This window comes from Coptis chinensis, chromosome 5 (assembly GCF_015680905.1).
Source record: "Coptis chinensis isolate HL-2020 chromosome 5, ASM1568090v1, whole genome shotgun sequence".
In the NCBI taxonomy this organism is placed as follows: domain Eukaryota; kingdom Viridiplantae; phylum Streptophyta; class Magnoliopsida; order Ranunculales; family Ranunculaceae; genus Coptis; species Coptis chinensis.
Window position 1 is genome coordinate 82,287,015 of NC_141460.1, and position 15,402 is coordinate 82,302,416.

General features: G+C 37.9%; 2 protein-coding genes across 3 annotated transcripts; one reads left to right on the forward strand and one right to left on the reverse strand.

Annotated features, from left to right (window-relative positions):
- The first annotated feature begins 585 nt into the window (after nt 1-585).
- LOC147499335 (uncharacterized) lies at nt 586-7,908 on the forward strand. The gene is made up of 6 exons (XM_086563462.1): nt 586-614; nt 5,706-5,789; nt 6,672-7,147; nt 7,219-7,413; nt 7,557-7,628; nt 7,708-7,908. Exons 2-6 carry the CDS (start codon nt 5,714-5,716, stop codon nt 7,906-7,908), a joined length of 1,020 nt encoding a protein of 339 aa, XP_086419588.1. The 5' UTR covers nt 586-614; nt 5,706-5,713.
- A 4,892-nt stretch (nt 7,909-12,800) lies between these two features.
- On the reverse strand, nt 12,801-15,091 carry LOC147499336 (uncharacterized). Of its 2 annotated transcripts, none has more exons than XM_086559124.1 (3): nt 14,954-15,091; nt 14,500-14,601; nt 12,801-14,405 (listed from the first exon to the last, which is right to left on the reverse strand). In XM_086559124.1, the coding sequence occupies exon 3, from the start codon at nt 14,027-14,029 to the stop codon at nt 12,962-12,964; it is 1,068 nt and encodes a 355-aa protein (XP_086415250.1). In that variant the 5' UTR covers nt 14,030-14,405; nt 14,500-14,601; nt 14,954-15,091; the 3' UTR covers nt 12,801-12,961. The 2 variants fall into 2 exon arrangements, with proteins under 2 accessions (XP_086415250.1, XP_086415249.1); XM_086559123.1 differs by having other exon boundaries at nt 14,489-14,601.
- Between the last annotated feature and the right edge of the window lie 311 nt (nt 15,092-15,402).

Sequence of the window (15,402 nt, forward strand, 5' to 3'; positions counted from 1 at the left end):
AAACTTATAATACTGTCTCCCAGATATAAGAGACCTTTGGGCAGCTTGCTGACGTGAGTAGAATCGAATGGCATTGCTTGACTCTGCATAATGGCAGATGCCAATGAAAACCCACCCTGATCGTAAACCCCTTTTGTTTAAAGTTACTTGATGATAAACTATGCTATATAACTATATAAGCAATGGTTCAGGGGGAAATGAAAATAAAGGAAATATTAAATGAGCTGATTTTTGCAAGGATGATCTCCATGGCAGGGAGATCATTTCGTCAAATAAGTAGCCCCTGATTCAAGATCTAGTCCACTTTTGGGGTGGAGTGGCTCTACCCTCTCATGTAAATGTTGTGAGATGGTTGAAGCATGTTTTGGGTAGGAGATTGAAGTTATATTATACATAGAAACAGAAAACTTTGCATTTGTTGTTTGTCGTTATACTCACTCCATAGAAACAGAAAACATGTCTATGAAAAAGTAGTGTTTACCAATTTCTATGAAAAAGTAGTGTTTGTAAGGTTTGTTTTGTTAAAATTTAGTTTAAATGAAATAATATCACTCATGGTTTATGATATTTGTTGTGAACAGGTCCGGATTATTGTTTTTTTTCATTTACATCAGGTGAGTTTTTCTCCCATCTCTGGTTTGGTGTTAACTTGAAATGGGGTTTTTCTAGAAAAGTTGAAACTTGTTTTGTTTTACTTATCTTGGTTATAGATACTGTTAGTACTGATTCTATCACCAAATGGGGTTGTGTTATTGTTATATGTTAGTCCTGACTCTAAGTTAAAATGGGTTTGTGTTGGTCGTTTGAGTTTTTTAGGTATAACTAAGTTCAATAAAATCACATTTGTTTGTTATGTGACTTACTAGATGATAGATATTTGCTACTTGTTGACGTGATGTACTTGCATTATGTTCTCTATTTATTATATCAATGTCGCCTAAGGTGCAATTCAGAATGTTAATTGCAGTAAGTTGTAGTGTTGATTAGCTAAGTGTTGGGCATTTTTATGGAATTCAAATCAATATTTTGTAAGGTCAAATATACCCATTTGTTATTTATTTTAGAAGAAATAATTTAATATATTTAATAATTTAATATATTGTAAGTGAGAGTGTCTCACATACAAATTCATCATGATTCTAAGCACCTTAAGAATCCATTTGTCAATACCAAGATTAGTAACTTGGATGCTATTGTTGTTATTGATACTTCTTTTAAACCAAAGCCTAATGTTCGCGGTAGTCTCAAGAAGTAATTGTTTTAATATTGAGTCTGTTGTTGAAGTGTGTGGTAGTTGGTAGAAGTGAGTAGGAGAACCCTTACTTGCTTCTTTTTATTTTTATGCTCCTACTCTATATTATATTGAATGCAAGTTAAGATATTGCTACTGGGTTAACTAAAATACGCTACTAATATGGGCGGTATAATTATATTTTTTCTAGATAACATCCTACTTGGTTGCATATGATATCATCTTTGTTGTTACTGTTCTTTATCTAGTTTCAATTTATTTTAAAAAAGTGAGAATGTAGTTTGTTTGTTTTTTTTCAGATGCATGCCTCAATCGATCCATTTTTTGTGTGCTTCCAATTTATTTGAATTTATGGGTGCAACTAGGTTAGATTGATTGTTGGATGTAGTAATTTGTGCTATTTTAGTCTCTCCCAACGTGGAGTTCATTATTTACTTATGTGGTGGTCTATTATGTGTATGGTTTACCTGCCATTGTATTTTCAGCTCTAACTATTTTTGATTTATTCGTATTGCAAGAACTACAGTATGGAGGGGTTTGGGGTGATAGATAAAAGTTGGATTGATTTACCAAAAGAGGACGATCGTTTTATTCATGGTGTTAATCAATTTGTACAATTTGCAAGGGATAACTGTCACCACAAGGATGTGATCCCATGTCCATGCGATAACTGTAGAAATAGGGGTCGAGCACTAACCCATGAGGTGGTCACATTGCATTGTTACCAAAAGGGCTTCTACAAACAGTATACATTTTGGAGAATGCATGGAGAAACAAGTCAGCCACCAAGTGTGGCATTTGAAAGGGTGGAAGATCAAATTCCACTAATTTTTGAGGTGGGAGGGACTTCCTTTTTTGAGGAGAATGTTGCATTTAGTATCGCAGAGAAGAACTTGACGGTGATAACTTGATCTTTGTTATTGAACAATGTTCAACAGATGGTGCTCGAGGAATAGTTGAGGAAGATCCTATAGTTGAGGAAGAGCGACACAATTGAGTCCGATAATTTTCGTGAGGCTTTGAGTCCCCTTATATCCCGATTGTGAGGACTTTACAGTTTTGAAATTTGTTGTCAAGTTGTTTGGTTAAAGGTTACACATGGGTGGACGGACAAGAGTTTTATGGGACTCCTCGAATTACTTCGTGTGGCTTTTCCACGTGACAACAAGACTCGGAGAATACTTATAGGGCAGAAAAATTAATAAAAGAGTTGGGCCTTAAATATGAGAAAATTGATGCTTGCCGAATGATTGCATGCTATTTTGGAGAGATGATGATTGGAGGGATACTTGTACTACGTGTGGAGCGCCGAGGTACAAATATGCCGATATCGAGCAGAGGAAGAAACATATTAGGATTCCAAAGAAAGATACTCGATATTTTCCACCACGGGCGAGGTTAAAGAGGTTGTATAGTGTACCATGGGTGGCAAAGGAGATGTGTTGGCACTCGGAAAATCGATTGAAAGGTGGAGAGATGGGGCATCCAGTTGACTCATCTAATTGGAAATTAATTGATCGGAAGTATAGAGACTTTTCAGCTGAAGCTCGTAATGTTCGATTAGGACTAGCGACAGGTGGTTTCAATCCTTTTGGAACTTGTGGCACATTATACAGCTCTTGGCCTGTAATGTGTGTTGCCTATAACCTTCCTCCGTGGCTTTGCATGAAACCCAAATTTACCATGCTCTCTTTACTCATCGAAGGGCCACGACAACCAGGAAAGGATACCGACATATATTTACAGCCTCTTGTTCGTGAATTACAATCTTTGTGGAATACCGGGGTGACTATGAAGGACGCAAATAGAGGCAAAATGTTCAATATGCGCGCAGTTTTGTTATGGACTATCCATGACTTTCCTGCATTAGGTAACATATCTGGTTGTAGAACCCATGGCAAATATATATGCTTGTCCCATTTGTGGTCCAAATACCTCTTCATTGAGACTCCAACATAGCCAGAAATTTGCTTACATGGATAGTAGACGATTTTTGCCCTCGTCGGATGCTAGTAGGATGGACACTAGACCAAGCACCTTTAACAAGACTGAAGAGCTTAGAGAACAACCTTTGAGATTGACCGGACTGCAAGTTGAACAAATGACACAGAATCTGAAAGTGCAATGGGGTAAGGGCAAAGAGAAGGAAAAGGGGAATGGAAAAAGGAAAAAAAAGGGAAGGGTAGTAGAAAACAAAAAGAGGACAATGGGGATGGGACATGTTTTTTCAAACAGTCGATATTATTTAGGCTTCCATATTGGGCAGAGCTTTTTATCCGTCACAACTTGGACGTTATGCACATTGAAAAAATGTTTGTGAACTCGATTGCTATGATGTTGAACACAAAAGGAAAAACAAAAGATAACGCCAATGCACAAAAAGATTTGCAACTTCTTGGGATTAAAAGGAAGTATTGGTTGAGTGATCAAAATGGTAAGAAGGTTATGAAGCCCGGGTGTTTTGGCTTCGAGCGGAGGAGAAAAAGTTGTTCCTTACGAGCTTAAGAGATCTCAAAGTACCTGTTGGGTTTAGTGGTAACTGGAAGAATATTGTCCAAGGCGGTGCGAAGGATTTGAGTGGAATGAAGTCTCATGATTATCACATTTTGATGCAACATTTGCTTCCAATGTTGATCCAACATGCATATCGAGATAGGAAGGAAGTCCGACATGTGATCTTGAGTATTTGCACATTTTTTCGTGCATTATGTTCGAGGAGACTTGATGTTGACACTTTACATGCACTTGAGAGGGGTATGGTCAGGACTTTATGTGAGCTTGAAAAAATTTGTCCTCCATCGGTATTTGTAATAATGATGCATCTACCTATTCACTTAGCGTATGAGGCTCGTATGTGTGGACCAAAGATTCTATCGTTGGATGTATTTGTTTGAGAGGTAATTCTAACTAATAAGATTGTTTACTTAGCTTCATGGTTGATTTGTGTTAAGTTATTATGTTATAAAATTCTTAATTTTGTGAAGGATGATGAAGGTTTACAAGGATTATGTTACAAACAAGGCACGCCCCCGAAGGTTGTATCGCTGGGGCGATACTTGAAAGAGGAAACCATGAACTATTGCACTGGTTACAAAGGAGGGAATAGTCTTCTCCAGAAGCTTGAGCGAAAGTCTAGTGGTGAAGAAGTAATACCATCAGATGTGTTTGATAGTGAATTTGATGGGGCTGATGAAGTTGGCCCGAGTTTGGTTTTGGGTCATACTTATCATTTGGTAGGTGTTGAATATGAGCAAGCACTTAATTGGGTAATTGAAAAGCCATCCAAGATATGATTGGTGGTACACGATGTATTTCTAAATTTTAAAAGTTGAAATTATAACTTCTATATACTTAAACGGACTATTGCTTTAACTAATACATATATTTATAAACGTAATATCTTATTTAGGAGTACACCGCAGATTTGGAAGCTCGTAGGTAGTGTCTTGAGGGAGGAAGGCAGGCCAATATAGGGTGTCCATGGATGACGAAGTTCATTCCTTGGTTGAGAAAGACAGCCGAGTTTGAAGACATAGAGGAAGATTCTTTCAAAAATATAGTGGCGGGACTAGTGAGTCGTGCCATGGCATAAGAAGTATTGTGTCAATGGTTTCCTCTTTTATTACAAAAGACTATCGAGGAGAATAAGAGGAACCAAAATAGTGGTGTTTGCATAGAGTGTCCAACTACATTCGGGGGCCTGGCGAAGGATAAGAACCCAAAGTAGAAGATGTTGAGAGAATATTACGGTGTTCTTACGAATATCATTCATTGAAGTATCGAGATGGGTACCACCGGTTTTGTTCAAGTGTGAATGGGTTAAACTTAGACATGGTGTGAAGCTAGATGTGGAAGCTTAACCTTAAATTGGTAAATTTGTCAAATCAAATTAGTTCGGATAATATGAGTGACAAACCATTCATTCTTGCAGATAAAGCTTCTCAGGTTTTCTACTCTAAAGATCCAAAAGATCCCGACTGGCATGTGGTTTTGGAAGTCCCAAGAAAGGTGTATTGTGATCAAGATGAAACATGTCTTCTATCTGATGACCCAATTGAAGTTGATCCTTCTTATGCGGAGCCTAGTAACCTTGAACCATCCACAGATGATCTGATTTTTAACGATCCAGACGATATGTTTGTGGTTGTTGAAGACACTAGGAGGAAGAAAAGACAAAAAAGGAATTAGTTCACTTTAACTAAATGCTTATCTGCATTAACTATGTTTGAATTTTGAATCTATGTTTAAAATTTGAATATCTGTGTTTGAATTTTGAATACCTGTGTTTGATTTTTCAGGTTACATAATTATAAATGGATATTATGTTTTCTGATTTGTTTTGATAGATTAAATGTTATGCAATATCTGTGTTTTGATACATCATGTTTTAGATACTTGAAAAATGCATGTTTTGAATATTAAGAGTTTATGGGACTTGTTACAATATGTACAGCAGCCTTCATGGGAACTCCATCTCAAAACAACTTGAACTTGTCCGAAAGTGACTCAGAGGACGACATGGAGCAGACTAATTATGGTAAGAATTTTGAATTTTGTCTAGTTATGTGTTTTCATTGGTTACCCCAAGACCACCCCTGCTCCAGCCTATCCTAGCCTCCTCGTGATTGCATCATTTATTCTTTGCGCAGGAGATAAAGCTTTCGTGTGGTTATACTTAGGTCGCTACTTATGCATGTATCGTATTTACCTGGGGTTATACCTATAGCGACTAACCGCCTTTCACTTCACGATACGCATCTGATACAAAATCTGTGAAGTAGCCCCTAACGGTGATAGCCCCCTAACGGTGACCCTTATTTCTAGTCATAGCCCCCTAACGGTGAGTTGTCGTTGATCCAAGAAGTACCAAGAAGCACGACGAAAGCGGTTCGAGGAGCCGCAATTGGTTCAAAGATAAGAAGATGAAGCAAAGAGTTTGAGACCCCTTCTATCTTCATCTACTTTTCTCCATAGTCTTTCATTCCTCTTACCCGACTATAAATCAGGCTTTTGTCGCGACCAGCCAGCCCTTTCACTTGCACCACAAATGGCGGGGAAGTTTCTTCGATTTATTAGCCATTTATCAAAAAAGTGAGAAGGCGAAATGTCTTCCCCGAATAAAAGGAAGTCGCCGGGTGATATAGATATATAGAAGTAGATCTACAGATCCGGCCCGGATCGATTACATGTCTCATTATCGTTTAGACATTCAAAAGGCTATGTGGCTTCACACTCATTCAGTTATTGCTTTTGAAGGATTTCTTGTTTACCGTATGTGAATGCATGTGGAATTAGATTAGATCGGGTTCTTAGATTGCAATTCATTTTTTCTTTGGTCTTAATATTTTCTTTAGTTATTACAGGAATTGCATCTGAACTTTAATGTATACTAATTGACAAGTTTACTATGTACTTATAGATAGGACTCCATCTACTCCAGAATCATCCAATGCTCCTAAGGAGACTAGAGGTAAGGCAAAAGGAATGTCGGATACGCCAAATACAAAGAAAAAAGTTTGGTTAACATTGGACCATCTTGAACAACCATGTCACCCTTTAGCAGAGGTAAGTAGGTTTTCCTCTGAATGTGGTGTACTTGTACGGCGTGACGTCCGGATATGCTATGATACTTTTCCAACCGCGCTGAAACATACGTTAGTAGACGTCTTTGAAACATTGGAAACCAGCTTCGGGTTTGTGGGACGTCCTAGCATCAATACGATATACACTAAAAAAGTCATGGGTGAGGCATGGAGGCGTCATAAGAGCACCTTGTATAAAAACTTAGTCAAGGGAAAATCTCCTGCTGTTGTTAAACAAGGTCCAGCTCCAGAAGGTGTCAATCTTGAAGATTGGCGGGTTTTTGTTGATATCTGCAACACTGAAAAATTCCAGGTTATCTAATCATTAGTTTATTAGTTGTGAATCTTATATGTATATTCTCTTATATATTGTTTTGTATATAGGCTGCTAGTGAAAGGAACACTATAAACCGGTCAAAACAAACAACTCCTACTTGCGTTGGGAGGACACCCACCCAAATTATTCGACAACAGATTGCTAAGGAACAGAACAAGCCAGTCCATATGGTTGCTAGGCCTGAATCTTATATCCGGATGCACAAGAGGAAAGCTCCATGCACAGAACCAGTTGAGTGGGAGGTAAGTGTCATTTTCCTGGTGGGAGGGATTGTTGGTAGTAAGTTATTTAAGTTGTATCAAGGTTTGATTGCAGTCTTGAGCTTTAGTGTAATACTTTACTTGGTAAAAATGTATTATGGTTTCACTCCTGTTGTGTTGAATAGGAGAGGATTAATGAGGACATGTCTGCAAATTCAGGGTCTCCAATGACAATCACTGACGATGCCGTGACAAGGGTATGCAAATTAGGATGTCGTGAGTGCACTAAATGTTTCCAGCGATATTGTAGGTAAAATGAAATGTGTTTGGATACAGGTGGTTGGCAAAGATAGTAGGGGCCGATGTCGGGCTATGGGTCCAGGGGTCAACAAAACAGCAATGAAGAGCATGGAGCCTGTTTTGGGTCAAAACTATCACTTGGCAGAAGAAAACTCCAAGCTATGGAAGGAGACTCAAACAAACCAAATGAATTTTGTTATGCAATTAGAAGAGATTAGGAGATTAAAAGGAATGTAGAGAGAGGTCTGTCGGTTGCTCCCTTCTACCTCAGGGGATCTTAAAGGGGTAAGTTTTCATTTTCTCAGGTTGAAATTTAACTTTGTTGGGTCCAACTTATTGAGATTTATAGCTACTGATATTGGCGACTATTGTCGTTCAGGGCACCCTTCACTGGTTTTCACTTTTAGGCGCTTTCAAAGACATTGGATATGTTTGACCTCAAGTTCATCCAATATAAGCACTTGATGCTTTTTATCATTTTTGTCCAATGCACTTGGAATTACATAAGTTAGTTTCAAGATCGGGGACTTCACTCTTAATTCACGTGACATCCTAATATTTATGTTATGGCATGAAGATGCCTTAGTACACTAATGAGATATGCATCGCCGGGATTCTCTTTTGATCTCATTGTTACTTTGTTTGCCTCTCTTACCGTGTTCTTGCCGGTAGCTACTTCTCGGTGGCGAGGAGCTCTTGTGGGTCTCATCAAAACCGGTACGATGAGCATGTTTGGGACACTTCTTGTCATATGGGGCCTTGTCAAGGAAGGGCTTCTTGGGAAACCCGTGAATCTGAGATCCCCGCAAAAGCGTGTTGATTGCGCTAGTATGTGCTTTCACTTGTATAAAGTATGATGTCAATAAAATTGTTAAAAGTAGTTCGACTCGACCCTTGGTGAAATGATAGAATTTTGTATGACCTGCAGGTGTGATGCGAATTGAATGAATTTAGTATGGCGTCAGAATCAATTTTTTTTTATCCAATTCAATACATTTGCCACGGCCATAAACTGTGGCTAACCATTAGGTACAATCCAATAAAAGACATTTGCCACGGCCTAGACCTGTGGCCAAATTATAGATCCATTCTACAGATGAGCGTTAGCCACGGTTTAATGCTGTGGCAAAAAGGAATATTCACCACGGCCCATGTAACGGTTCATAACCGTGGTATAAAATGAAGCTTTACCCACGGTCTTTAGCCGTGGCCAAAGATTAGCCACAGGTGCATTGGCAACGGTCGTGCAACGGCTTATAACCGTGGCAAAAGATCTTTAGCCACGGTCAATGACCGTGGCAAATGCTCAGTATTCTTGTAGTGCATGGATAATAATGTGTGCATGTTAGTATACACATGCATAGTGGTATTTGCATGTGTATTGGACTACTACTCTTAAGTCTCAACTTAAAAATATCATCGACGACAACAATATTAAAATCAAGATAAATCACACGATTGATTAACATAAGATTCAAAAAATTAAAGAGAAAATTCAATTGTTGTTCAATTGCTTGTCGAACGATGTCGAAATCGACCCAATTATTCTTCAATCAACAATAACCTAGAATTGAAAAGTGAAAAAATAGATTACAAAGTGAGAAGAGCGTTTGTCATGAGAGAATAAGATGTTTCTCACATCTTAAATCACTAATCACAATACACAAATCAACTAGCTCAAACATTGAAACAACTAGATCTTAAAAAAAATTACAAGTTTATATTTGAAGTTTTTTTTAGATGGAGAATAAGGTAGATGTTTGTCATGAGAGAATAAGAAATTAATCAATAAAAGTGGAATATAGATTTGGAGAATAAGAGTTTGCTCACATAAAAATTGGGTTGAGTCTGAAAATTTTAAATTTCTATTATGTATAGGAGGAGAAGGTTATTATTGGAAAAAAAATAAAACAAAAATAGATATTTTTAACACGACCACGTTAATTTGTCCTAGAACCATAAATAAAAGTATTGGGAGTGACTCTCCATGAGAGATCGGGGGAAAGAGTAACTCTCATAACCATTATTTTTTTTAATCACTCACAAGGACTAGGTATATGAAAGGTCAAGTATATCTTTGACTCGAAATTAAAAATGGCTCGGGTCCTTGTGGATTGGTTGAATTGAATTGAAAAGATTTTTAAATACAAGAGTATTTCGGGTGTCAAGTGTGTTCGATTGGTAGCTACAAAATCAGGGGGTTATGCGCAAGTATGATGGGATGAATACCAAAGAGGTCGTACTGTTAAGGGCAAGAAATTGGTGCAGCGTTGGTCTAAGATGAAACGAGCATTGCGCAAAGAGTTTGTTCCTAATAATTATGAGCGTGATTTGTTTAATCGCCTACATAATTTACAGAAAAACTTGTCTACTGTTCAAGAATACACTAAAACTTTAAATATGTTATATACTCGCTTAAATATGACTGAGACCGAAGAATTCAAGGTCCATAGATATGTCAATGGTTTACAGAAGCGCATTCAAGCTGATTTGTCCTTTGTTGATATTCAAACTATGGCAAATATAGTTACTTATACTAGAAAATCAAAAGATCTCCACAAGTCGTCCAATTCATCATCATCTTCTGTTACTCTATCACCTGTTAGTACTGCCTCTACTACAATTCATCCTGTCAGTGCATTTTCTACATCTAGTAAGTGTTTTGAGTGTGGAGTTATTGGCCACATTGCTGCTGAATGCCCAAACAAAAAGAAGCGCTTTGTTTTATTTGCAGAAGAAGACGACGAGATTGGAGATGTTACTGAGGAACCACCTGACACTGCTCCAGATTTCCAGCATGAGGCTTTATCAATCTTTCCTGCTTCTAACGCTCCACCATTGTAGTTTGTGGACAAACTCTTTTAACTTGGGGAGTGTGATGCGGACATCAATAGGCCCAAGCCTATATACATAAAGAGGCGTCCATGTTTTTAGTAGTATTTTGTTTTTAGAATGTAATGTGGCATATTACTATTGGTTTATTGTTTTCTAGGATTGTTATAAATAAAGGGCTTGAGGTTAGGGTTAGACAGTTGATGTTTATGAGTGATTTTCTTTGTCAGAGTCAATAAAAGAGACTTGTTTATTTTAGGGTTCTTAATTGTTTTTCATATAAGTTGTAGATTTCTTCTTCTTAATTGCTTCCGCTCATAAATCTACATTATAAATTCTGTTCCAAAGAGAAAGTTGGTAGAATAAAAATGTGGTGGCTAATCAACAGTCAAGTGAAGTCTCATGTTGTTTATACTTTTGCAGTCATATCACATGTGATGTTCCATCTAGCTGGATCATTTGGCATCAAAGATTAATACTCATTCATATTTTTTTTGGCTTGGAATTTTGTTATGTACATACTTCATTTTGTGAATTGAGTGTACCTCCCCATGTCGTTGCTTTACGCCTCCATCACATCACTAAGGCTGTGTTTGGTTCGTTGAAAATCAATTCCAAATTGAAATTAGATTCTTTGATTTGTGTTTCCATGAATTGGTTTTTCAAGAAACTGGATTATGTTTGTCTGGTTATAAATGGGAAAATTTATTTTTAGTTGAGTTTAGCTTGGGAGTACCGGATCAAGGCTTATGAAACCTGCGAAGCATTCAATCAAAACCAGCTATCTTCACATCTCTCCTCCTCTCTCTCCTGGCATTGGGTGGCGAAAGTTAGAAAACAACTTCTTTTTTCTGAAAGTGGAGGTTGCTTTCCTCCTTTTCAACCCATTTAAAGAATTCGTTTTCCAGTTTTTCATTTTCCAGGTTGAACCAAACAGTTGAAAGTTTTCAATTTCCATGAAAACACTTTCTTTTTCTCACTTTTCCTTGAACCAAACACAGCCTAAGTTCCCTATATACTAAACTGTCATTGTGTCTGATTTGATTTGAGTGTAGACATCTTTGGGCCGAGATACATTGTTTTGTTACTTGATGTCAAGCTCACATATGTCATTCAATTGATTGCATGTCACTGTTATTTATATTTATCTCACTTTATCTATCCATTGCAAATGAATTTTCTGTTTTCCGCATACCTGTTGCATTTTTTACTAGACCTTATGAGAAAACCTAACATTTTTTCTCTAGCTACAAGAATGGGTGGGTTAAGGAGTAAAGAAGAACACTATCTTGAAGCATCTGCTTGGAGTACTAATTGTTGAGTAGTTAAACTTGCTATCTTTACATAATATAAAGGGTTAACTAGTATTACCCCCCTACTAGATGAGCCAATTAGGATTTCCCCCCCACTAGATGGGAAATTAGGGTCTCCCCCCTAAATACACACAAAAAAAAAGTCAAAGTGGGTTGACCGAATTTTTTTTGTGTGTATTTAGGGGGGAGACCCTAATTTCCCATCTAGTGGGGGGGAAATCCTAATTGGCTCATCTAGTGGGGGGTAATACTAATTCACCCTAAAATAAACAATGGTATATATCAATATACTTAGTGCATCTTTGATTGACACTTTGATCAACAATCTACTATGCAAATTAAGACTAAGGCCAACGTCACGCATCATAGTTCTTTTTAGTATATGTGTGATCATTATTGAAAAGTAAGAATCACATTGTAGATTGATTATTGATTAGATCATTTGTATCTTATCATATAGCTCCAATAAGTGTCTTTTAAATGGTTTTATTCAGTAAGTTGGTTGTTTCATAGTTCTGCCAAGAAGCAAAAGTAATGTTTTAAAGTACTACTTCTTGACTTGTAATCCATTTTATTGCACTCAATTGAAGAGGTATAAGGTATTGTTTTGACAAAGGTATTTTCTGTAAGTCGAAATTTTATAAAAGTAAAACAACAGGGTTTATAGTTGTTTTTATTTGTGCTTCCCCGAGAAAGATGTTGTCCATTGAAGCAGCCAATATCTTAGACATGCAGCTTAAGGGAAAAGGGAAATCTTAAGAGAAAGAAAGAAAATGGCTGAAGTCATGCAATATATAAAGCGGTGATTAGGAAGTGGGAGCACATGTATTTACTACCTTATTCATCACTAAATAAGTTGTTAATTTTTAGCGCCATATAACCAACGTTTGTAATATTACACTATCACACTATCGGGATGCCTCTTTATGAAATCCGTGCCGAACTAGTATAGACAGAAGACAAGTCGAAGACAGAAGACAGGTCTGATCTTATAAACATAGATAACTTCTCATTTAATTCGTTTCAAGATACAAATTTTAGAAAAATTAATAAACACACCACATATATAAGTAGAAAATTAAAATGCAATTACGTAAGTAAAACAAGTGACATAAATAATTACTAGACTAGAAATACTAAGGCTCCTACTGGGAAGCGTCAGGGTTTGTTGAAGATAAGCCAGGGTTACGACGATGACGTGCACGACGAGCCCCCAAGGTGGCTAACTGCTCCTGGATGTCATCCAAAGACTGCAGCACTTGACCCTGAAACTGGTGCTGGTTTGCCATTAACATGCGCTGAAACTCGTTATGGCGAGTACGCATTTGCTGTTGAAATTTGCCCATGGAGTGCTCCATAGATACCTGGCGAGTGAACATGTTGCGCAGCCCACAGTTGATCGATCGGAGAGCGTCCATCGGTTGACGCATGGCTTGCATAGCGGCCTCATCAAATAGCGGTGGAGGGGATGGAGGAGGAGTAGGCATGTGATCATGCTCGGCAGCTGATAGTGTTGTGGGGTCCCAATGATCGAAAATGCATTCTTTAAAAATCCCCACATTGTTGAATTCCCGTGTGGCAACCAAAGGCGTAGCTGACTGAAAACCCCAATGCAACATAATTTGGGTAACTAGAACAGCAAGAGGGGCTGACCTTGATTTAGCATGAGTAATTGTATCACACAAGAATTGCACCATGCAAAAGTTTGATTTACGCTCCTGAATGATCCACATCAAGTGAAGGAACGTCTTATTGATATCAGACGGCTTAGAAGTCCCAATCACATTGTGCCCCAACCACTGAGCCACAGCAAGCTGGTTAAGCCGTAAAGAAGATTGAAATGCGCACTTCGAGGTCATATTGTATTCTCCCTCGATAAGCGTGTCGAGCATTAAATCATAAGTCGTAGGGTATGCCGACAGTTGCAGAGTCAAATCACTTTCCAGGAGCGGAATTCCGGTGATGTTGGAAATCAATTCAAGTGTGAGCTCCCGTTGTTGGCCGTCGACGGTCACCCAAAATTCGTCGCCTTGAAAACCGCCATTGTTGTAAAATTTGACCACCAAATCTTGGGAGTAATGCTCCACATTTTGGTGCAGAAGATACTTCCAACCTCTATTCTCAATCTCTTCATCGAAAAATGGGTGAAACATCCCATTTTCGAAGAGATTTACGAAATTTTTCTCGACTGTGATTCGACGATTTTGAGCCATGGAGAAAACGAATCAAATAGATGGAAAGGGATTTGAGATGAGAGGAGGAATTGGGAAAGAATGACGGAGGGGAATTTGATTCGGGCCTAAAACAGTCGCGGGCGCGACTAGGGTTCACAAGTAGTCGCGAGTCAAATTGGGAGGAACAAAATTCGATTTTTGTGGGAGAAGAGAAAGGACTCAAAGGAGGTAACTTCCAAAAGGCTTAATTAATGATTTATACTAGTGTATATACAAGTTGGGACCATATATTAGAGAACAACCTTGCATTTGCTTCACGATCTTCAATGAGCTTATCAATACTCTTTCCCGACGCATAAAATGGCCCCACCTGTGGTCGTTGTATCTGAATTTTCCCTGTGTTGTCTTCGACAGCCTGAAAAAAAGAACACGTAAAGGAAACACAACAGAGAAGATTTTAGCATATTGAAAGTATCATTAATTCAGATTTCAACACACCGATAACAGACCAAGCATTTATGAGCCTCTTCAAAGACATAGCTCGCAGTGGTCAAGGAAAAGCCACTAGCCCCTTGAGCTTCCCTCACATTTACACGACCAGTCCCATCATCCTGTCAAACAGAAAAGATATTAAGAAATAAACCAAGGACACTCACATTTGACCTTTTCCACTGACAGTAACAAGCTTTGGAACATCAAAATTTTGTGCTGCATTGCAAGATCAGTGACCCCCCAAAATAATGGAAAAACAGGGAAAAAAAAAAAAAATAAAAATAAAAATCACAAAATAATACGAGTAACTCAAAAACTGGAATCTATATATCAAACTGGCACCTACTCGCCCAAATCCTTGATATGCTTGAATCGAGTAACCGATCTCAGAACATCAGCCTCACTAAACACGACCAAAAGAATTACTAAATATCAGGATGTAGAATATAAGAAAGCTAAGAAGCGGCTTACCCTGCATTGCTCCTACAGAGAAAATAGAATCCAATTTGAGCCAAGAAGAAAGTCAGTCCACCCATGGAACCATATCCGACGTTACAAAATTTTAACAGTACTAGTTTTTGTAATGGTGAGCGAAGGTTACCCTTTATATATATATATAAGAAGTGTAAAACACTATAGGATTTAGTGCTTCGTTTGTATGGATAGGAAAAACAGGTTTTCCAGAAAAAATAAAAGAAGGGTAACCTTATGATGAGCACCACTAAGTCCTATAGAGTTTTGTTTGGATCTCAATAGTATCGATACCACAAACCAGGCCCGGTCGTAATGCCTTGTACTAACAACCGATTGAGCTCCAACTTATATTATACGAAAGAGATCACCATATTTTCTCGCTAGCAAAGTACTGAATTGCAGCACATGCATATCAATGTTTCGTCTAAAACACTACATGGAGCGCA